Source organism: Seriola dumerili, unplaced genomic scaffold (genome assembly GCF_002260705.1).
Source record: "Seriola dumerili isolate Sdu_G_001 unplaced genomic scaffold, Sdu_1.0 BDQW01000040.1, whole genome shotgun sequence".
Taxonomy (NCBI): Eukaryota; Metazoa; Chordata; class Actinopteri; order Carangiformes; family Carangidae; genus Seriola; species Seriola dumerili.
The window spans coordinates 3,443,239-3,468,302 of record NW_019174295.1 but is presented as its reverse complement, the minus strand read 5'-3'; the positions used below and the strand labels follow the sequence as shown (position 1 = coordinate 3,468,302).

The window sequence follows — 25,064 nt, the reverse complement described above, 5'->3', positions numbered from 1 at the left end:
GGCTCTGCGGGCCACCACTGTAACGAAATGTGACGTTTTTCTGCCTCTTTTCTTTCTGTAACTTTCTGAAATCAACAACATGACAATCAAGTCCACTGCACGCAGAGGTTGGCCGAGTGTGCGGAGGTGAGAGAAGTTTGCTATTTTCATGCTTTACACAACCATTTATGCCAGTTTTCATGTGTAAAAACTGAGTGCAAAACCATGAATATCTTCCAGCAGAGACAGTCTGAAAATGTGCACCATCATCCACGTATTTAAACAATTATCACATCTCGCCCCTCTCTATGACGCCTTCGAGCGAAGCTGTTTGGAACAAATATAATCACTTTTGCCTTCCAATTACAGAGACATAAACAGTATATCCTACGTATACAGCTGAAAATAAAAGACAAACCCTGCAGAAAACTGGAGTTGTATTTACTTGTTGTCACTTCATAAATCAACATGTGTAATTTTCCATCTTTTGCTGTTTACTGTACTTTGTATGAGAACTGATAAATTTTATTATACTATTATACTATTCATGGCATTTAAAAAAAAAAAAAAAAAAGAATCCTTACTTCCCCTCATTAAAACAGAACTGGACATTTACACACTTGGACAATGGATTAATCATGTATACGTCCTGAGTACTGTAATGAATGTTGATCTTATTTTGCTGTATTTATTTGTTTTAAATGGTTCTTTATCAGTTTTCTGACCTCTTTAAACTGGTTCCTGTATTGTGTAACATGCATTTTCCTTCTGGTCATTAATAATGTTTTGTTTGAATTACAATATAACCCTAACAGACATTTATATGAAAATGTTGATTATTCTCTTTTAACAAATCTGCCATAAACTGTAGTCCAACACTTCAAAACACAGAAGTCAATGTTTTTAAAAATGCTAAATCAAGCCTGAAAACCAAGAGATGAACCAAAGACTGCTGCACCGCTGGAATCACCAACATTCAGCTACAGACTTATGTGGTTTAATATTTACAGTTGATGGCAGAAAAAAATGGTGATTTATCATCTCTGCTCTTCTCTAAAATAATACAAACCTGAGTTTATATGCAAAAGAAGTTCAAACAGAAACTTTGAAATGATCCTAAGCTCGGTTGTGTCTCTGTGTCCCTGTTATGAGAGATGTAGAAATCTTGTAACTTCATTAGTCTTGTTAAGCTCTGACATTTCATTACATTGTTCTATTTTTATGAAAACACTGGTGTTAGATGTCAGATGTTTTTGCCTTGTGTCACACTCACACGTCTGTGGGAAAGAACTGCGGCTGCGGTAGAAAGACGCACAGTTAATCTCAAGTGAATCACAGACTCTCTCTGTTCTGTGCTCATCTTTTTGAATCATAAACTTTGAAATAAAAACAGTAAACTTTGACTAACAACCACTGAAAATGAATACAGCCTTGAGTAGTAGTGTATCTGCTCAGAGCTTATTATCTCTGCTTTGTGGAATACTGTAATAAAAAGTTTTATATTGTTCCTGTTGGGGTTTCAATTCTTGCCATTTCCTACAATTTTAAATTAATTAGAAAGCACAGAAAACTGTCACTCATGATTTTGTTACTTATGTGTTAATTGTGTTTTGTGTGGTTTTGACATCCTCAGAAAATATCAACAACACCTGTTTAGCACTTCTGCCCTCCCTTACTAAGGTACAGTATAACCTCTGATGTGTGATTAACGGGTGAGTTTTTCCAGCTGAATGTTTCATGATTTATATTCATCACAGTTAAATTAATGACTCAACAATAATATAATTGTACACAAAAGTTTGGGCACCTCTGACATTTCAGTCAGTGGAAATTTCAAGCTAAAAGTGCTTCGATAACTTTTTAGAGCCTCTCCTGGTTTGTAGACATCAATTAACTTCTTTCTCAGATCCTCAGTCAGCTGCTTACAGGAGCCAATGGTTGTTGAGTGTCACCACAAGGTTTGAAGAGTCTTTATCAGTTATGGAAATGTCATCAGCTGATTCTTGACCTGCCTCACAAGTCAATTAAGGCCTAATAAGTTAATGAAACTGAGGGTTTTATAAGGACAAGGTGCCCAAATTGTTGCACGTGCCACGCGGTTTAATTCTCTCCTGAAATGAAAAGTAACATTAATATGCTAATTTTAATGCCTTTTTGTTGCATTTACCTCTTTGCACTTCAAAAATCAACAGAATATGTATAGAATATGTTTACCCAGGGGTGCCCAAACGTTTGCATACAACTGTATTTTTAACGTATTAGCTGAATGTGGGCGGGCGTAACATACATCGCTAAATGCACTTCAATACACTTCATTAGGAGTGTTTAATGCAAAGCCGACGTTTACATGATTTCAACATCACTTTTTATTCACTTTCCCTGATTAAATTACCTCCTGAGACATGGAATGATTAGTTTGTGTATTTCAGATATTATTAGACAACAACACAAAAAAAAACTGTTGAAAAAATAATCCTTTGTTGTGAACAGTGTTTTTCTTTCCTTGCTGTAAAATAGCCAGAATTTAGGAAGATTGACAAAAGCAAACAAAATACAATAAACAAGATTTTCTTATTCAGCCAAATATCAGCTAGAAAAAATGTCTGGTTGCTCAGCATTCACTTAAACTCCTAAAAAGTGTTGGCTTGAACCAGGTGAAGGCTTTGTTCACATACACGTGTGTGCACATAGTCAGGATGGTACCACCTCCGCCTCATTTTGAGCCAGGAAAAACCCTGCACAAGAGCTTAGTGTGTCTTGTTATGCAATTCCTTCACATTAAACTGATTTGGTACAAGCAGAGGCAGGGAACAAAGTGATCAGTCAGTCTGTTGTTCTGCACAGTAGATCACTTGAAACAGCCGCTGTAACACTGTTGACATGTTTACTTTTTTCATTTCCACTTTTTTCCAGGGGGGGCCTCCGGACTGTGATGACTGTCAGTCTGTCTCTCTCACACTTTATGTTCAGATTGCCATGAAATTTGCTGTGGATACTCATGGTCCTCAGAGGATGATTTAGCGAGAACATTTGTGCTCCCAAGTATTTGTTTTCAATGGCACCATGACTCTTCCTGTAATGCAGCCCCTGTGGACAAACTGCATATTGAGCTCCACTACTGCTAAGCCTATAATGAAAGAGAAATCATCAGTATGTTGTTTGTTCTGCCCAACACCTCTGTGTTGTGGGCTGTTTTTAAAAATGCAGCCTCCAGCATCTGTCAGTGGGGCTTCAGGCTTTTTCCCCATTAGCTGGAAAGACTGACACTGGACTGACGTTGGCTGTAAACAGTCAAACTCATTTTACTTGAGATGTGAATATTACTCTTCATTGCAATACATATACATATACATATACATATACATATACACCATATGTAAGATTAGACTGCAGCTACAGAAAAATATGAACTCCTCATTGAAAAGGTTCAACATTATCCTCCGCACAATGACGAAATGTCTCATGAACTCTGTAACATTCCTTGCAGGTTTTCCCGCGGCCAGGACACAGACCATTCAGAGCTCATCCTACATCTCAATCATTCCCCTCAGCCTCTTGGTATGTGCCCTCTGTAGCAAATTAGTCTCTGAATAATTAAGTTAATTAGGCTTAGACTGACAATAGCTAAATGCTAATTAGTGCCTAATTAAGAGAAATGAATCCACAGCTGTATTTGTTTTCTGTTATCCAAAGTGCACTGGCTACATAACAGCTCCCTCGTCACTGTGCTACTAATTGAAATGATTTTGGATTCATGTTGTGTGACTGACAGGGTGTTGTGAATATATTGCATTTTATGCATCTTGTTTTGTGGCTTTACATGCTTGGGGTCGAAGTTCAGCGGAAAATAATCACCGACGATGAGTCCGGTTGATACAAATTCATTGATGCAGCTAATTAACACCACACCGCAACGTAACACACTTTAACACCAGGGGATACTTAACATGAAACAGTGAATTCTCACTTTTTCAGAGTAGTATTCATTGTGAAGTTTCACCTCTGCCTGCAACTAGTTCATCCTAAAGGATACTGCTCATCAGTAAATACTTGATACCAATCAAAACATTTGATCTGTAAACACATCACACTTTGTCACCAGAAAACCTGACTGAGAAAGTGCTACTTGGATCTGGCATAAACAGAATCCTGTGTGGTTGATAAATATTAAATGCTGCAATTTCCAGTTACTATTTCCATAACTGAAAAATAGTCACTGTCATATGAAATAAATTGCTTTAACACACACACACATACACATACACACACAGAGCTTAGAGCTATATACTTCAGCTGGTTCCTACTGTTTCGTTTGATTATGAAATTGACCCTAAATAAGACCATTTACAGTTTTTACAACAGTACTCGTTGGTGTAGTTGTAGCTTTGTGTGACAGATATAAACTGGTCAATCAGGGTGGACAGGCACAGATCACAGGAAAGATTCTTGCAGCTTCTTGCAGTTTGTAGGACAATAATGAACACCACTGTACTGTATCAAATCCTACTGCACCGTGGTTTATAGCTACTTACATTGTACGTCTCCAGCTTGACTCTGTTTTTAAAGATGTGCTCTGTGAAGTTAGTTCTCTGGAAGACTTCATCAAATGCAGTCTCGTCCTTGGGAAGAAACACGTGCACGCAAGCACGCAAGCGCGCGCGCGCACACACACACACACACACACACACACACACACACACACACAAATAAAAAGTCAGGGCTGGTGGTTTTCAGGAAGTAATCTGTTAAAGTTAGATCTCATGGAAAAACTGTAAAAGCAATTTTGTTGTCCTATGTGAACAAACTAGCTTTAGCAGAGCTATGTGTAGGAGTGATGGTGTGTGTGTGTGTGTGTGTGTGTGTGTGTGTGTGTGTGTATGCATGTCTCACTGTGTCTCTTAGCTCCCCCAGTGTTTCTGCACTGTGACCCAACAGGACCTCAGCTGTCTCCTGGAAGCATGTCACCCACTGGTTATCCCCGAAGTCTGCTAAGTTGGCCTGAGAGTCAGACAGACAGATGATGAAGAGGCGAGAGATTATTTATGTGTGTATGTTTGAGTGTGTGCATGTGAGATCACAGAAGATACAAGATTTCTCAAAGTCAGCATCACTGTATGTGTGTCAAACAGACATTAATGATGTGCACTGTGTGCACTTTGCACTTACAGAAAGTAGGAGTCTATATTTAAAGTTGGGGAACTCTCGGTTACACTTTTCGCAGCGGTACAGTCCGTTCTGTTGGTCTATGACCTTCTTGTTGCAGTCTGCAGATGGACAGGCCTGGTACAGACAATTCTCCTTACGAATGTACAGCACCGTCGCCACGCAGCTGAAATAGTCTGCCTGAATAGAGAGAACAAAAAATAGGACAGGAAGAAATCTAATTATGGAGGGTAGAGCGGCACGATCAATAAAAACCACCAAATCACATCAAACTGCTGCAATTTGAACGTCTAAGAGGCTGCAGTTAATTTGCAGGTGCTGCCCCTTTACATAATATTGTGCTGTGGAGAAATCTAACCTGCAAATCAAGTTACATACTGGTAAAGTCTTCCAAATCATTTAATTGCAGAAAATGTTTGTATTGCATTTTGTATATTTTATTTGATACTTGGTGATCATCCAGTTTCCCTGTTTAACTGGTAGCTCTCTCATTTGAATGTGTTGGTGCTGTAGTTGCTGGCAGATGTTAAAAACATGAAGATAACTGGAGCTGTCCTTGCGACTGCTTGATTGCCTTGTTTCATTAAAATTTCAGGATGTCTCATTCTTTTCTTTTGGAGTCTTGAGTGAAACTGTTTTACCAAGATGTTTTCAGTTACATTTTCAATGTGACAAAAATAAATTGCACAAGAATTCAAGCTTACAATCACTGTGTAGACATAAAACAGCTTCTCATACAAGGCTGTATAAGCTGACTATTGCACATATGCACTCGCAACAGATAATTATGGACTTCTTCGCTTAAAAATCCTTATTAGTAAATTATAATATTAATGAAGACAGAGCTCCTTTACTGTTGACATTAAGGCAATCTGTCACTGAGTATATCCACAGTTTTAAAACTTCTGCATCTTCAAAATAAATAAAGATTCAGTGGTTCCTGGTCGAGGTCCCGTCTTTGTCTCATTTGGAGTTTGAATGTTAAAAAAAGAGATTCTTCCCCTGCTGAAGAAGTGGACCCTCTCTGTATGTTACTGCATTATTAAGAGATAAACAGGTGTGATTTTACAGACTATAAAAAGGCACGTTTTTGTGTGCCAGGAGAGGAAGTCCGAGCATTGCAAAGACTGTCGCCACACTTTTCAAAAGCAGCAATCTTAAAAGGTGTACAATGAATAAATGGGAAAAAGACACCTCTTCAAAGTGTTTGTTATGTAGGAGGATGCATCTTGGTAGATGAACAAGACACCAGGTGGCTCAGGCCATAAGAACAAAATGAGTAATCAGTGCGCAGTACAAGAGTCAAAATCACAACACAGTTGTAGTGTACGACGACCAATCTCAGAGGACACAATGACTCAAACTCTTTCCTGTCAGAGTACAACTGCTCTCCTGCCCACCATAAACTGAAACCTATTTCAAGTAGGCTAAAAACATCACGAAGGAGTGTCGACAGCTTAGAAAACATGGTCTGAGTCTGACGAGTCCCAGTTCCAGCCACAACGGTCAGCCACATGAAGCGATTCTATGGCATGCATGGTAACAAGTGTACAGGCCACGCTCAGCAATTAATGACTACTACCATGACGCTTCAAGATAACAACAACAAGATAATGCTGCCATCGGTACAGGAAGTGTATAGGGATGGTTCACGACAATGCTGCGATATCATTCCCATTAAACAAGTCTTAAGTTAAACACAGCAACATTAGAAAGAAATATTCATCAAACCTTTGGATGAATGTTGGGTGAAGATGCTATGGGTATCATTTTGGCATTACCTTATATTATGATTTTTGGTATTTTTAAATCATAACTTATCAGCAAACAGCACGTCATGAAAATAAGTTCCATCAAACTGAAGTGAGAAAAAAAACATGTACGAGAAGGAGAAGAGCCAAAGTGCTCCTTCTAGTGGAGGCAGGACACCCTTCAACAGTTTCAGGAAAATTAATAAGCTGCTTAGGGTGAAAAAGAGAAACATTAAATAAAATAAAAATAAACTTGGATCAAACTTGGCATGATAAGTAAAACCGTTGCCAACGAGTCAGTCCAGCTGGTAGATGCACGCTGTTTACACATCTCTATTTGACTTCCAAACAATCTTGGAACAGTTTAAAAAGAGAGCAGAGGGAGTTTGAGAATTCTATGCATAATAGATGCAAGATGAGACGAATCTCTCTCTCCCTCTCGAATACATAAATTGTGCTAATGTACACATACACACCAGCACACTTGCATACACATGGCTAACATACAAGGTTATATGCAAAGAGCCAAACTTACACATTTGCAATACAGATACAATGAGCTAAACTTCTCTCAGTTATGAATTTAAATTAAAGTGTACACAGTCAAACAGAATCAAATTAAAATGCAGCGATGTGTTGCGGTAATTTAAACAGATATTAGCACCTTAGGCGGCAGAACTCACACTGGTAAAATCAACAGCTAAAAAGGAAAGGAATGCATACTCTGGGGGGAAAAAGGCTATTCTCTCATCCTGTGGAGAAGCACAGCATTTGATTTCCATAAATGTAAATATAAAGAATGCGCACGGCAGATGAACTGTGTCTCATCGGGAAGAGGCACATACATGTACACGCCTGCTTGCGAACAGACACACACGGGTAGAAGCGTACGCAAGCAACAAACCGATAAATACGATATACACGCGCATGTAGGAAACCACAGAAAAATCCTTTTTCCCAGCTTCACCAGAGGGTATTTCGTCTACCAGGAGAGCAGGCCTTAAACAAGATGTTGGAATTACAGCCAGAAATTAAAATGAAATGCTTTAAAATGCATTCTAAACAACAACTACAAGCTAGAGCTGGGCCAGACTCATTACTAATGTTGGCCTAAATGAGTCTATCAAAGACTCTCTTTAGGATACTGGCCAAATTCACACACACACACACACACACACACACACACACACTGAAGGAGCATTGCTGTTCCTTCGTTATACAACCCACACTTTCTGTAAAGTGTTTGGTAAGAGCACTGAATGTGAAAAGGCCATTGTGTTCTCTGCATCCCTCATGAGATGGTTGACGCTGTCCTATGTCCTCACGACCTCTACAGATACTGTCAGTCAGACTTAGAGCTCTCTCTGACACTTTCCTCCCGCTAGCTAACACTGACTCACATGCCTCATAATCTGTCCACCCATCCATCTACCCAGTACCCACGCCACACAGCAAGAACCCCTCCAAAACACTTACTAAGAAGGTTTATTAATTAGGAGGATTTCTCCCGTAAGCAAACAGCCCTCTCCTCCTCAAAACTCCGCTCCCGTGTTTCCGCCCGCGCGCCTGCCTCATCACATTTCGCAGACTTGGGCAGATTAGAGCGCTGGAAGGCTGGAGAGGTGGGAAGGCGATGGGTGGGGAAGGTGGTAGGAGGGTGGACATGGCAGGAAGAAAAGAACAGGATGCTTTCTTTGGGGGTGTGATGAGGGCTCATGATGTTGGCAGATGCTACTGAGAATGTGAGCAGGGAGGTCAGCAGGATGTGGACCATAGCACTTCCATCGCAACAAGCCCACTCTAAATAAATCCCCCCCGCATTTGCCATCATGTCTCCCCTTCTCCTGTTTTCTTTTTTTTTTACTCTCCCTCTGTATTCCAGTGTGTGTGTACACAGAAGCCTTGGGGCAAAGTCTTAACCTTAAGCACACTGTGGAGAACCTAGAAGAGCAGCATGACTAACACTGCACACAAAAACAGACACACACAAACGCTCACAGACACACTGCACACAAAAATATGTGCGCACACTTACCTAAACATTTAAACACACACACACACACACACACACACACACACACACACACACACACACACACACACACACACACACCACACACACACGCACACACACACACAAAAACATTCAGAAATTCTTCATTCTTATCACAGCAAATCCCTGTGTCACCTTCTGGCACCTAAATGCAATTAAAATTTGTATGTGGAAGGGCAACCAAGTGAAAATCTACTTCACATAATTGACGTGTCTGCACATGCCAACTTTAATGCTTGTCCCAAAACCCCAACACGTACAGACAGACACACAGCTACATTAATTAGAAATGGCTTGTACACTTGCGTCCACACGACCACACACACACACACATCGAGTCTCACACATACATGGAGACAAACAGGTAGAATGTCAAATTAGACTCCTTCAAACTATGAGCTAATGATTTGGATTTCATTATTATAGGCAACCTCCTTAAAGGTGTTCAATTACAGAAACGTTTGGGGGCACACGAGGCAGAGAGAGAGAGGAGGAGAAGACAAAGAGAATAAGAGAAAGGGAAAATAACAGAAAAAAGAAGAGAAAAAATATGAGCTTGAATTATTTACAGATTCTCACCTTTCAACTCCTTTCCCCACATCTGCCATCTGTATCCTTTGTCACTTGTCTCTCTTTGTCACCACACTCTCCCCTCCGTTTAAAAAAAAAAAAAAAAAATCCTTTTTCCTCCTGTGGCCTTGTTTCCTTCCTTCCTTCAACACGGCTTTGTAAGTGACAAGAAGTTTAAGTGGCTCTGCCTGGCTTTTCTACCCTTTCTCACCCTCCCATGTTCTCAGTTCGCGCTACTTCCCTTCTGGTAATGTTATGCCCTATAGGCTTCCTCCACCTCCAATACATAATTAGAAATTTTTATTAGAAACGACACTGATGTTGGAGCTGCTCGTAAGTGGCTTCTAATTAAACGTGAGGAATGAGAGAGACTAGTCGAAGATAAACCTAATTAGATAGAAAGTTTATGAGAGGCACATACCACTTACACGCACTCTACTTTTAGCTGAAAGCATGATAATTGTGTGCAATGCCACTTCTTGAAATGGCACACGGTTCAATTTGAGAATTTCTCACATGCTCCTCCAAATGGCACACAGCAGTTCATTCAATACTGCTAATATGAGAACATCACTATTTCCCTCCCACAGCTAAAACAAGAGAACCATGACTCTAATCCATGAAGTCAAAGCAAGCTGCGGCCTACAGCTGCTCTATTTACAATGAATGGAAGACTGACTGTGGGTTTGTGTTTGTCTAAATGCTTAGATTCAAATGACTGTGAAGCAGTCCGTTGTATAAATCACTAAATCCATGTCTGTTCGCAGGAAATGATCTTTCATAGTTTAAATAAGAGGCCTTCAGTCTAGATAATTAAAAAAAAAAAACCTAACCCCAACATTTAACCTTTTAAATCCCTGTAATGTTTAGTAGCAGGAGCATACCTGATCTCAATTTTCCACTTTGTGATTTCCGAAATTTTCCTAAATGCATTCTGACAAGCCCCACAAGTGATTGAGCTGAATCCAGCTGCGGTTTTCACTGTATGTGTAGGTAGATAAAACATGAGCCACAGCGATAGGGCATAAGAGACTCCTAACGTCAAAGACTGCCAACATGATGGATTTGTCCTGGTGTGACTGTGAAACTTTGGTGCAAAAACATTGAAGCTCTAACCCTTTGATTCGGAGGGGACCGACACCAAACCTGGTGTTTACCACGCTCGTCGAACAACACTGGGAAGATTTTCTGCTCTCTAACTCGGTTGTACTGTAGCTATGCTGATGTTACGTCATCTGTAGGGGTTCATTCCTCTTCAAACAGTAGCCAGCTGCCTGAGTGAGAGGACTTTACTGACTCGCACATCAATCTGCTCCCAGCCAAAGTTTTCATAAAGAACCAGCTCAGAGATCTAACCAAAACTGCAACACAAATAACAAGATTAGTTTTTTTGCTGTTACACACCTGGTGGCTTCCATTTATTTCATCTACTGAATATCCCCTTTCTCCTGTGACTCAAATGCAAGAGGATGAATAAATATAAAGCTCAGAAATCAAACCTGAAGTTACACAGCCCAATAAAAACAAGTAAAATGATTAGTGCCACAGTTACTTGTGGTTCTCATAACGGTTCTTCCATTCTGGTCCTTTATTGTGGACTGAACTGAATCACTCAGGGGCCTAAATGAATCTACAGCCAAACCCAGAGAAACAGAGATATCATATATGCAACACATTCAGAGAAATGAAAACATGAACTATGAATTTCTACCATGTACTTGGGTCTTCCACTAAGTAATAGTCTGCTCATAGTGTTTTAATAAAGTATGAGTTCCATGAATAAAAATGAAGTCTGACTTATGGACAGATTTAGCTTTCATTGCAAAGCTAAATCTATTAGTCAATTAACATGAAATTAAACTGCAACAACTTTCAAATTCCAAACATCCCCCTGTTCCAGGTTCCCAGTTGTGCGGATTTGCTGCTTTTCTCTGTTTAATATCACAGTAACATGAAAATCTTTGGGGTTTAGACAGCTAGTGGGGCAAAACAAGACATCTGAAGGTGACACTTTGGGCTTGGGGAAATTATTATAGACATTTTTTTCTGACAATTTGTAGAATGGCTAACTAATTAACTGGGAGGATAATTAAAAAGACACCACCAAAATCTATTTTATGGTACATTTTTCTTTAAAGGGTCAGTTCATCCATATTACAAGAAAAACCCAGATTTCCTCACTTACCTCTAATTGTGTCAATCCATGACAGTAATGGTTTCATCTGCCCTCATTTTTTGAGATTTCTGTCTCTGATATTTATGGTTATTTTTGGGTGAACCAACTTTTAAAGCTTCACATATAAATGTAAAAATGAGCCTTTTCTTTTAGATGAATTCCCTGCTGTATGTATGCATGTGAGCATGTGAGCACTGCACCTTCTCTCCTTGTCCCATGTGTTCATTCTTCACGTCGCTCAGTGTTTTCCAGTTCATCTTTGCTCCGCTGCCCACGGACCTCGTCTCTGTCAGGGACTGGCTATGGAGCGCATAGCCTGTCCGGTCATACCTGGACATTAAGACACAGAGCACACGTACAAATAAAGGTATGCTCAGACACGCTTGTACATGAAAAATAAACACACACTCTTTTAAGTGAAATGTGACATAGGTTATTTGAAGTGTTGGGAGACAAGAAAGAAAAAAGAAGGAGGGCTTGTTGGTTAAAATGAGAAACATAAACAGCATGTGAGACCCAAGAGCACGTTTAATGATCCATGAATACTGAGCTGATTATATTACAGTATACCATTAATACTACACCTATGTGAACATGTCCAGGATTGAAGCTATTTCTTTTTAATGAAAAAGAGATTGTGAAACCAGGTGTGTTTGTTTACATGTATGAACGTACACTACATTATATTTGCTACAATCTAAAGAAACCATCTTCAGCTCTGACTGAATTTCGCCCATAATCCCTGATTGAACTGCATCTGTATCCTGTCATCTCTTTTATCGGACATTCGGCTGTCTATCATGGACCAATGCCTTCACACATCAATCAGCCTTTTATATTTACATATGTTTCTGGCCATATACACAGTTTCTTCACTGATTAAAAAAAAGAGGAACAAACTGTCCTTGTCTACCCACTCCATCTATTCATTTATCTACCTTTTTAATATTCCCTTTAAAATCTTAATGCATCAGTGTGACTCCTGCTCTGTATTCTAGCCGAGCAGAACAATCTAATCAAGGCATCATCCAAATTCATCAGTTTTCTTCAATTATGCAAGCCAGCCTAGTCAAAACAATCCCACAAAGCACCACATCGCCACAGGAACTCGAGTCAGACAGACACTCTTTGTCTTTTTAAAGCACAGACCTAAATGTTAAAAAGGAGTAGAAAAACACTCTGTCTGCTCCTTGAATAACATTCATTGTCATTCGTTCACCGCTGTCAGCATGTAAACTGGGGAGAAGACCAAACAGCAGCAGAGATCAGGGAAAAGCCAGGGATTAGAGAAGAATGGAAGAAGGAATGAAAGGAAGGAGGGTCCCTGCCTTTTAGTTATTTAGCCCTTTGAATGTCAGGATGAGATGGTGTATTGACCAGAGACTAATAAGAGCAAGATTAAAGCTGGAGAAATGGAGCATTCCCCTCCTCTCTCTCTCTCACTCACACACACAAACACTCACACTCACGTGTAACTGCTGTAACTAATAAAAGGCACACACACAAAAAAATGGCCAACGTTATTGTTCTTAGAGCAATTAGCCAAATTTATAAACCAGACATTAACGACTGAAAAAGTGAATAGAACAATGCCCACAGGTACCAACAAACATGCCCCTTTATTTACTGTCTTCACGCTGTGAGGCTGTGAGCATGCTGTTTGACGCAATTTTATGCCTAAGAATAGCTTTCGGTGTAACACACAGGCAATCATATGCACACCGCAGCATCATGTACATACACAGAATAAAAGAGGAAAAAAAAAAACGTTTATTTCAGCGTGGCCAGACTGGGGAACAGCCTTAATGAGTGAATGAGTCATAACTCAAAATCCCTCCACAGGAACTGGAATCCAGTTTGATGCGGCTCGCCGTGTGCCCATCTCTCTGCACACGTACAGTAGCAGTTCAGAGTGAGAATCCAGAAATATCCATGTTCTGCTTTTCTGTTATTCCCTCCATCCAATCCTGTCTACATCCTGTCTGGAGTCCCACTGGGACTGAGGAGGCACATGCCACCCGTCTCTTGACACGTGATTATCCAGGCATTCAAGTTTATTCATCTGTGTCTGAGTGTATGTGTGAGCATGCCCTGTGTTTAGTATTTATTATAGGTCATTTTACATATATAAGATTATACATATATACTGTGTCTTATGTGGTCCTTGTGTCAAGTTTCACTGTACACTGCACATGCCAGCATGACAACATTGTATGGACAATTCTATATGTGTTTTGAATGTGTGTGTGAGCACTGCACATCAGTGTGACTCACCAGGCCCTCAATCTAAAGGCCTCCGGTATGTCTGGGTTGACCATGACTGTTGAGCTGAACAAAGCAGAGAGAGATCTGCCCCCAAAATCAGACAAGCGAGCTCCTTTGATGGCGACCACAGGCTGCCCTGAGCCGTCAAACTTCTCTGCCTGGAGACAGAAAAAAGTTTGTGAAAGACAATAATTGAGGACAGAAAGATAGAAAACAACAGACATCAATAATTGTCCCTTAAATGTTCAGTGTGTGTCTGCAGCTTGGAACGACCAGAAAGTAATATGTGGTATAGTTTGCTTTAATAATTGGACAACCTACAAGTTAATTTGAAAGTCATTTTTGGATTTTGGCAAAGAGGAGGATTAGCTCTTGCAGATTGAATGAGCTTAGAGAAGAATAGTGCCATTTCATGCACATTCGAGAGTTATTTAGCCTTCCGTCTCAAATCAGGGACTCTGGTCCAAAACACTCCTGAAGGTCACCGGAATGATTTGACCGATCCAAATTTTACAGCCCCGAGAACTCAATCAAACTGCTCTGTACGCAAGAGCTCACACACCGTTGTGTTATGTGCACTGACACGGATACATGCACACACACACACACACACACACGCATGGACACCTTCATAAACACACCATTAATTACAGTCTGCTCAACATGTTTTTATGTTAAACCGTAAATCCATCCCTGGATAAAGACGGAGAGCAAGGAGAGAGAGAGAGAGAGAGAGAGAGAGAGAGAGAGAGAGAGACAGGGGGAGCGGGAGAGAGGGAGAAGGATTATAGTTATTACCTCCTCTCCCCACAGTGTGACTGTCACCACTTTGCCAGTTGTGTCTATTAGGTTGAGGGCCCTCTTGGAGACTTCTCTGCTGGTCTTAGTGGTGATACGGGATACATCCTCCACACTCTTACACACTCCAATGACATCTACGGGCAGAGAGAATCAATTAATCTCCATCTATAGACAGCTCATGAATACAGGTAGGCAAATATGCTTAGACACACATTAGAAACACGAAGCAATAGTGTGTTATGTTAACAGAGTCTTTTGAAAAGTCTCAATGTGGTAGCAAGTGTAAAAATGCCCCCTAGATGTTCTCTGCATACTGTGAAGTGTTATCACTTCATAAGCAGCAAAGATCCAACCCAGCAGAGAGTTGACACTCCCCTCTGATATATCCAAGTCACAGCAGACTGACATAAATGTCATAAAAGGCTGGCTAAAAGCCAGGCCCACTTTCCAAATCACAACAAAAACACTCATTCCTCATTCATGTTTCCTGTCATGCTCAAGGCCTAAACACTTCATTCAGGATTACTGCACTAAGGAGCAGTCACAGCTGAGAGAGGGTGACGACCCTGGCCTACCATGACTCATATCAAAAACTAAATCAGAACAAGTCTAATTAATTAAACTAATTAATTTATAAAGCCCTTATTGTACAATACACAATTTTTACAGGGTTACTGAAAACAAAAACAAACACACGCACGTTCAATCAAGACGCAGTGTAAAAGAGATTCATGCATCTCAATACTGTGACACAGGGTTAGATACACTGCGAGTACAATTTTAACTGAATGAATCGAATGTTTAGACTATAAAGTGTAAAAATAAAACAATGACAAATGCAATCATGTGATGAGCATTGATAATTTAAAAGTGCATTTTTTTCACAACCCACTTTCATTCATGTGAAACGAGGGAGAAGCAGCCATATTTACGAAGCTACGATCAGCAGAGGTTTGTCATTTTTACTTGATTAATAAATAAAGGTGCCCTGCGGAGTTTTCCTACGAACAAACAAAGTAATGTTTACATTCAAAAGGCGCTGTCAGTATCCTTGGGACCTGACAAATGTGTTAAATTCATCCATAAATAATCTGCAAAGCCGATTCTTTGAATACTTTAAATTGTGCATTGTATATTTGAAGGTTTTCAAGAAATCTTCTTCCCTGCCTTAAAACCTCCATAGGGCACCTTTAAATGGCTTAACAATTATCACAACTGCGGTGGCTAATTTTCTGTCAGTCATCTCATGCTGTCAGAACTAGTGCTTATGCATTAAATAAAATGATTGGACAGAATTATTATAAAGACTTTTCAAACCAGTCATTCTGTGAACTTCATCCGCCTGTCTGCTACCTCTGCTAACCTTTTTCTAAACCCCCACCCCCGGTTCCTCCCTTGCTCTCTGTCTGCGCTCTCTCAGCTCTCCTTAATTCCATTATGATTGAGACGATGTCATCCACCTCTGAACTCCATTATCACCACAGGAACAGGCTGACAGTTCTCATTACCATGTTATAATCCCCTATTTAACAAAGAAGCGGAGAGAGAGGGAGTGGAAAGAGAGTGAATGGAGAGACAACAGATGACGCACAGGACATGTAACGCTGCCCCTTTGCGACCAACGCAAACACGCTCCTCCAGGTAGAGCGCTCAGCGCATCCCTTCACTCTGCAGTGCGCTGCTACGCTCACGTGTATTGCTCATAGCTTACACTAATGTAATCATGTTATATTAATGCTCTAAATGTAAACCCACATTAATCTTCCACTCAGGAGGCTGCAGTATGTTGTTTACTTTACAACCATTAAGTTGTTCTCTAATATGGCATGTCCAACACTTAAAAGAATTAATAGCCCTGCTTGTGCTGTCTTCCAGCAGCCGCTGTATGTTTTGCTGATCCTATGCAGTCGAGCACTAAATTACTGTGCAATGCAAAATCACATCTGGACAAGAGACCACACATACCTGTGCCGATGGGTGTGGGGAGAAATGCAACAAACCCGAAAATCTCAACCCACAGAAGTCAGTGAAACAATGATTTTCATCCTAACAAGATTTTGCAAATTCAACTGACAATGCTAATTACTCCCGAATTACTCTTCTATAAAACAGGCTCATCTTGCTTTGAAAAGCTTTTACCCTTTGACAGACTGAAATGTGTTTGAACGCCAAGTATAAAAAAATATCAAGTACCAAATCAGATATCACATTTGTAATCGGTTTTGTTTGTTCTGTCATCAGATGGTTCCTGAATAAAATCAAAGTTTGTGCCAATTTTAAACTTAATCTTGTTGAAGTTAAGATGTCATTTAACATTTGACAACCTGAGCCTGTGTTGTTACACCAAACAATGGGTTTTGTAGAAAAACAAGTTTGTATTTCTCAAAAGTAAGTTGTCTTGTGTCGCTACCAAAAAACTCAGGTATCGAATTGATACAAATAATGACAACCATTAATTGACACCCATCCCTGTTCATAGTTGACCAAACCTGAAACACTTGGACAAAAATCACCTAAAAAATAGACAAACACTGTAACATACAATGTTAAGTCCTCACCCTTCAACATGCAAAACAAGAGCAGTTTCTAAAAAATAAATCTTCACTGCCACAACCAGAGAAACATCACCGTCATACCTCTGCATCACCTCACTAATAGCACTGAGCAGACTGCTAACGGCGCACTGTTGAATCACTAATTTCAACCCCAATCTACACGTGGACCATCCCAATTTACCTGTCACAGAGATAAGACATTCCTGTCAGGTGCAGAGGGCAGGCACCGCAACTAACCTTCATAAAAACAGTGGAATGAGCCTTATCCTCTTTTTTTATCTCTCCTCTTTACTGTATAACTGAATTAACCTTCTCTCTGACCCTGTCATAATGTATTCTTCCATGACATCTGGCTCACAACTGGCTGGCACGTGCCCTTCTATTAGCTCAGGGTTTTCTTTTTTTTACAATTTATATCAAGGACTTATAATCACCTAGGTTGACTGAGCAGTTAGAGAGATGGTCTGGTTGATAACACACGTTTAAATACTGGCAACAGCTAACATGTCCTAGACTTACTGCGCCAGCTCACTTTGTGGTTACTCAACAAACCTCTCGCAAGAACCAGGAGTACAAACAGAATCCTTCTGAAGTGGCACATACAAGTGATTTAAGAGAATGTGTGGCCATTTCTCATACCATGAACAAACGAAATTCACAAATGGTCCCTACCTGTCGTACCGGTCATACAGAGCTAGTTTTCATCTATTAATTGATCTAATTTTATTGGCCTATACTGGCATACAAAATTACAAACAGTTCAGTAGTTGTTGGAAAATTCTCTCGCCCCGACGGTTGCCTCAGGGTCTCTATGCAGGTTGCTGTCGATTATAGTCCTCTGTTGCACCCAATGGTGTAACAACACTTACCGTAGGCTGTAATATTCTCTCATCTAATAGCTACGTGACTGTCACATCGCCATCCTGACCGCCACTCACATCAGGCATGGATCGCTTTGCTTTAGAAAGACGTCTTTAAGCAACTAACTTCATGTCAGAGCAGTCACTATTTATTTCTGTCACAGTACAGCGTTGCTCTGGAGACGTCATTGACAGCTGCACTATTTATTGTTTCAGGTCCTCTACCACTACACTGACTCTGATTTTGCTTCTGACAGCAGAACTTCAAGCTCTGCGGTGTGTAAGTAACTTTTTTTTTTTTTTTTTAAATGAAACTTACCCATGTGCAGAACAGGTAGCTTTAAATTGCAATTTAAGGGGCTGATGGTTAAATCTCATGAAAGAACATCTCATTAACAGACGACATTCATCAGGCTGAAACGAGCAATTAATGACAAGTTTGTACAGTCAGGAGAGTTTGGTGAATCTGATTTGGAAAACTCCTGAAATGTCTCGGATAAAAATATGAAAATTTTCTTGCGTGAGGCTTAAAGCTTTTCTTTACACTGACGTCAGTCCAAGCAACTTGTAATGCCAAGTATAACTGACAGTTCTCTTTGTCACACAAATATCAAGAAATAACAACCTTTCCTTCACCTGATTGGACTAATGCACAACTTACTTGGCTATTGTTGCTTCTGGTTTGCAAAACACATGTACTCTATATCGCAGCCAGTCAGGAATGTGGTAAAATATTTCCTTAATTACCCACAAAGTCAGTATCTGAAGGAATTTGTTGCACAATAAAAGAAAGAAAAGCCACACAGTTCATGAATCACACTTCATTTTCTGTCTATAACACCTTGTTTCAGTAGTTCATCACAAGGTTTGGAGAGGCAGTGAGTCCCATCATTATCTGAACACTCACCACAGAGTGCTGATTGGTTTGACACAAACCAATGTGGATCAGTTGATTATCGATGTTTTCGGGCCTTGATTGCATAAATTGAGCTTTTGAGATGTAGTCTGGCTTTGTGAGGCTGAATAAGCTGAGCTGCCACCTCTGCCACTTTTATCCCAACTGTCCTTGGCACAAAAGCTCTGCCTACTCCCTCTCACTCTTCTTTTGTTCTCTTATTGATTAAATGGTGGAAATGTGCAAATAAAGTCTCACTGATGAACTTCCTCTCTTACCAATGATGGAGTCCTTGTCTCTGTTCTCCAGCTCTGCGATGGGCACAAAGTCACAGTGCACCGTGGGGACGTCCTGACTGTCATCACATGGTACAATGGATGAATGAGCATGGAGGGTCATCTCGTAGTCGTTCTTCAGCGTGGTGTACTGTTTGTTGGCCACCTTCAGTGTAGCCTTGGAGATGTAGTACACCTACAGAGGACAGGTGAGTGAGGTGTGCTGGTATTATAAAATTAGACCTAATCAAACTGGTTATTTCCTGTGAATTTGAAGCAACTATGACTGATCGAACTGAGCGACCACTTCATTGACGCTGCCAAGGAAATTATTATAATGATAAAGCTTCTGTTCCACCAAAACCTCTTAATAAGAATGGAAAAAACCTCAAGGTCCGACTAAGATGTGGTGTCATATCAGTCCCATCACTTCTCTAATTCACCAGAAAATAAGAAGCAGCTGAGAGTGTGTCTGCTAAACAGTACAATTTAAACTCAATCTGCAGGGCACACTTCTTCATTTACTCTCCCAGCTCTGCATCCAATACCCTCTCCCTCCCTCTCTCCGCCTCTGAGTCTCTCTCTCTCTCTCTCTCTCTCTCTCTCTCGTCTCTCCTCTCTTCTCTCTCTTCGTCTCGTCTCTCTCGTCTTCTCCTCGGTCTCTGCTCATCGTCTCCATCTCTCTTGGTCGTCTCTCTCCTCATCTCCTCGTCTCTCTCTCTCTCTCTCTCTCTCTTCACACAGAGATAGGAGCATGAAACTAATGTGATAAGCATTCTGGCCGCTCAGAGCCAGTCACACCCACTCACTGTTCTGTCAATACTCAGATCACGAAGGAAAGACGGATTCATTCCTTTATTTATCTTTGGAGGGCAGAGGGCACAAATTGGATCTGGGGCTGTGTTGGGAGTCACTGCCAGTGGCTGATACCTGAGCCAGTGTGACTAGCAAAATGATGGCCAGGGTTAATTGAGTTATTAAGCTCTGTGGGCCAGACTGAGTTGAGCAGGAGCTTTAGCATGTGTTCTACCTGGCTGTAATAGCATAGGTTTTGCGAAACATGCAAAGGGCTTGTTCTAACTGTGACTGAGCATCACACAAACAACACACCTTTCTAAGACCTATTTTCTCTCTTACATAAAAAATAGCATGTTGATCATTTATTCAGCTGGTCCCTGAGACTGGTGCTAACTGGTGGAAACTCTCTTTCTAGGAAAAAAAAAAGCATCTATATACTTTATCTTATATTTAACTCTTCCTATAAATATGAATTATTCCTTAATATTTGAGATTATTCAAGGATGCTACTGTCTATACTATATGTATGTATAAAATTCTGTTTGGTTTGCAGCCCTCCAGCAAGGTCAGAGGTCAGTGTCATTGTCAGTTATGTAACAGGAGCTTGCGCTGGTGGGCACTACATTTCTTACTGAAGGACAGTAAAGCAGATGCTCGCTGACATGAGGTCTTGAACCAGGGCCCTCTAGTTGAAAGATGATCCTATTAACAAATGCTGCCTCCGAGACTCTTAAACCAACTGGTTTGGCAAAAAGATTTATGTATTAGCGCTCAACGGATTTTAATTTCAGCGAAGGAAAGCTGCCGATTTCTTTCGAGTCTAGCTTGGCCAGTAAACTACCACAAAGTAGCCTCTAGAAGTCTTGCTCTGTGAGGAAAAACTCCACTCTGTCTCTCCTCTCACTGTGCTGTCTGCTCCCACACACACACACACACACACACACACACACACACACACACACACACACACACACACACACACACACAAATAAAGTGCCTGGAGGCAGCGTCATGTCCTTGTTCTAAGCAAAATGCATTCAGAATTTCAGCCAAAGTTAATATGAGTTTTCAGTATTCTGAATTTTTACCAAATCAAGTGGGTATCTTCCAAAGTTACGTCCTCCTTTGATTCCTTGAATGAAATTCCCTCTTAGTGTTTCCCTGCACAGCGTCTTCTAACACCATGTTTACACAGCAGGTGTGCATGCAGTGTGAGCAGCAGCTCAGCAACTGTGTGCGTCTACACTGGAGGCGTTCAGGCACAGTTGCAGATCAACACACAATCACTGTAGTTACATACACACAGCACAGGAGAATCAAGTTGGAGTCTAAAAATATGCAAGGACAACAAGTATTGGATTGATTAAAACTGAAGTGTATCTTTTATGCTCTTCCTGAGCCATGACTGCAGGAGACGACCTTGGACACAACACAATAAAAATAAACCAACGTGTGACTACCAGAACAAAGATGGTGAGTTAATTAGGCTAACTTAAGACTGCTGATGCCTAATACAATGTAGTCTCTCTATGAAGGGGTTGCCTCATTCCCAGAATGGAGAGGAGGAATGATGACAATGAGCATTAATACTCTCAAAATACATATCAGCATGTTATTATTGTGTTAAGACAGATACAAATCCAAGCCTATCCTCTAATATCTTACAGGAATACTTGCCTCAAGAGTTATAATCACTGCGGCAACCACTTAAGCCCTGAAAAACTATATACATGAATCCTCCATGGAGAACACAGCCTGTAAGACTGGCAATGAAGACAACCGGACACTTTAAAAACAGCAAAACAATAAAACAATAATGTCAGATTTTAAACATTTTCTCAAACTGCAATTTGTTTCATATTCCCGGCCTTATACATCCACTCAACTACTCAGTATGTCTCAAACATATATATTTCAGTAAAATGTGAGTTAATAAATCCCATCCACAAAATCCTCTAATACTTGCCTCCAGCTCATTCATTGGCCAGAAGTCCTGCAGGCATGGGAGGATTTTGCAGAAGGGGTTTATTAGACACTATTTTACCAATGATACACTGAGGTGCTGTGTGCATACAAAATGGACACGTCACTGAGGCTTAGTCTGCAAGTAGTTTGCAAATTTGTTATAGCCTGTAGATATTGTCTTGCTGCTGTCAAAGGGAGTCTTGCGTTAATGACTAACACGGCTACGTGTGAAAGCTCCTTTGGAGAGAATGTCAGTACAAACATTTACTTGCAGCTTCCTGGCAAATGCGCAACACATGCTCAAGTTATCGTTTTTTATGTGAAACGTCCAACAAGCTCTTATCACATAAAATGTGGATGGATATGGGTGAGTGGGACTTGCTCACCTTGCCTTGCTCCACTAGAGAGAAAAACTTGTCCACCTCCTTGTTGAAGGCTGTGATCTTGATTTCTCCCTGCGGACGAGAATATTTCCATTAAGCAACATCTTGTTGAACGGATAGAACAAAAAACAGCCATGTGTGACGTGTGTTGATATGCAACAGACAGATACTCAGACCTCTCTGCTTCTATACTCACACTCTCATCCACTATGTCAAAGGAGAAGAGCTTGCCCTCTCCTTTTGAGTTACTCCAGGTGCGGACTTTGGACTTGTTGGTGACTCGGGCTCTGATAGTCCACCTAAGGATATACACAGAGTGGACATCTGTAATACTACATCAGAAAATCTAAGCTCACAAAATGTTTTACTTGCAGCAGTTACATAAATGCCTGCCATCATGTTTTCATTTTCCATTTCCAGTGACAGATTTCTTTTATGTCAGTGCATATACAACACTTATTATACAGTATATCCTTGTTATGAATATTTTTTTACTTTCCTTTGACCAACACAGTTATGTCCAACTTAACTGAAGTTGCAGTCTAAGGGTCAGCTCACACAGAAAAAAAATGCTGCAGAGACACTTTAAAAAGCTTCCTTTTTTGTTAATGAGCATCCCATCTTAGCTCACATCAGTTACCAATGTGAAATACACTTGCGCAGAAGAACAATTCCCAAGGAAACTGGATGAGTGTCTTTTCAGTTTTTCTTTTTAAGTTCTATGAAAGACAAAAAAAGCATCCAACAACTTTCTTTTCAAAGAGTGAACTAGGTGTTGTACATCTGCCAACTCCTGGATGCATTTAAAATGTGCTTCTCATTCTGTTTTTAACAACAGCCAGCCGAGCTCGGCAGTTTATGCAGCAGTGAGCTTTTTGACTGCGCTGATAATTGTGCAGTGGAGGATATTCATACCATAACTTTGCCTGCAATTAAATCCCCTATCATGAGAGCAGCTGCTGGCCCAGAGTGAACCCCATTCCCTGCTCAGTATGGATAAGACTGCTACACTGAGGTTTTATGGCAGCCAAAAGTCAATTATAGTCTGCTCTAGATGCTATTACTTAACACGAGTAGAATGGGATGAGAAAGCCATGCAAACGGAACATAAAAGACCATGTGCAAATACACAGCATCTACCGTATGAAACACTTTGTGTCACAGATGGACACACACTTTTCATCTCATGCAAACATACGTGGAAGAACCACAGCTGCTGAAGTCATCTGTTTTACTCACTGTAGGTACTCCCCAACTTCAAAGTTAGAACAGTCATCAGTTTATTACAACTCCTACAGGCACAGTTATCTTTACAGCTTGCAATTTCAAACAGAGCTACGTTATCAGAGCCCAAACACAGAGGGGGAGTTGACAGGGTACTTTTACTCCAATCTGGACAACTACATCTTGCTATACTGTGCTCTTGTCTTTTTGTGGCCAACTTTAAGGTCAGAGACAGAGACTTAAGCCTAATGAAACGATAAGAAGCAAGAGGGGGAGAAAAAAGCAGTAAAATGGAGCCCTGGAGGAGGTAAAGGAAGGAAGGGTGGAAAAAAACCAGGTTGGTCAAATCCCCACTGGGCGAAGTAACAGAATCAAAACCTCAGCAGCAGATCATAAAGACCCAGCAGTACCTGCCATTAAAGTGTCCGTTTCTGAGGCGAGATTGGTCATTTCATTTCATTTCCATACAAATGGGCTGACTAACAGGCACACGCACAAATCCACACAGCTACACGCAATGACAAAAAAAAAAAAAAAAAAAGATTGGTTGCACATGCATGCAGAAACACTTATACACACATTTCCAAACATGCCCCGAAGTGCCACTCAGAAATAGCAGCAAACAGGGACGTAGAGGCAGAGCATGAGCGGAAATAGTTCAGCTGATGGTTGAGCAGAAGGGGAGGAAAAAAAAATCAAAGTGAAATCATATCATAAATGAACGTATACAGAAGAGGTTTTCTTGGAATATGAGAGGGAATACACATATGTCAAGTTCACTGCTTTGTGACTATCCACTATAGAATTTAAGTCATGTTTAAATTCTCTTACAGACACCAAGCAGGCACATACAAACATGGACATACACACAACTTACTTGCTTTGGTAGGGGTTGAGGGTAGCAATCGGAATCACTTTAGTTGAAGAACCTGGAGATGAGCTGGATGAAGCCTTCATGGGTGAAAACTTTGAGGGTGAAGCCTTCATGGGTGAAAACTTTGAGGGTGAGGCCTTCATGGGTGAAAACTTTGAGGGTGAAGCCTTCATGGGTGAAGCCTGCATGGGTGAAAACTTTGAGGGTGAGGCCTTCATGGGTGAAGCCTGCATGGGTGAAAACTTTGAGGGTGAAGCCTTCATGGGTGAAGCCTGCATGGGCGACTTTCCCACAAAACCACTTCCACGGCCTCGGGGAGGACAAGGGGCTGCTGGGAAAAAAATTAAAATACTTTAGGAGAACATCAAATTAATAAAATGGCAATTTAATAGTGCTAAAAGATTAGCAAATTAATTTATTTGTCAACATAGATCTTTTCATTTATCAAGCAAAAACTTACACAATATTTTCTGGTTC

The 25,064-nt window shown here is 40.6% G+C and overlaps 1 protein-coding gene across 2 annotated transcripts in view; it reads right to left on the bottom strand.

Annotated features, from left to right (window-relative positions):
- LOC111217109 (replication protein A 70 kDa DNA-binding subunit-like) overlaps window positions 1-25,064 on the bottom strand; it is a 36,612-nt gene that overhangs the window by 3,187 nt on the left and 8,361 nt on the right. Inside the window, exons 7-16 of one of the 2 annotated variants that reach the window (XM_022738827.1) lie at window positions 24,591-24,918; window positions 22,686-22,788; window positions 22,493-22,561; window positions 19,347-19,539; window positions 14,756-14,892; window positions 13,967-14,115; window positions 11,893-12,022; window positions 5,146-5,322; window positions 4,870-4,977; window positions 4,512-4,598 (exon numbers count right to left, since the gene is read on the bottom strand). In XM_022738827.1, coding sequence (XP_022594548.1) covers window positions 4,512-4,598; window positions 4,870-4,977; window positions 5,146-5,322; window positions 11,893-12,022; window positions 13,967-14,115; window positions 14,756-14,892; window positions 19,347-19,539; window positions 22,493-22,561; window positions 22,686-22,788; window positions 24,591-24,918 — 1,481 coding nt within the window. The remainder of the gene's footprint in view (window positions 1-4,511; window positions 4,599-4,869; window positions 4,978-5,145; window positions 5,323-11,892; window positions 12,023-13,966; window positions 14,116-14,755; window positions 14,893-19,346; window positions 19,540-22,492; window positions 22,562-22,685; window positions 22,789-24,590; window positions 24,919-25,064) is intronic. The other variant, XM_022738828.1, reaches the window with a different exon arrangement.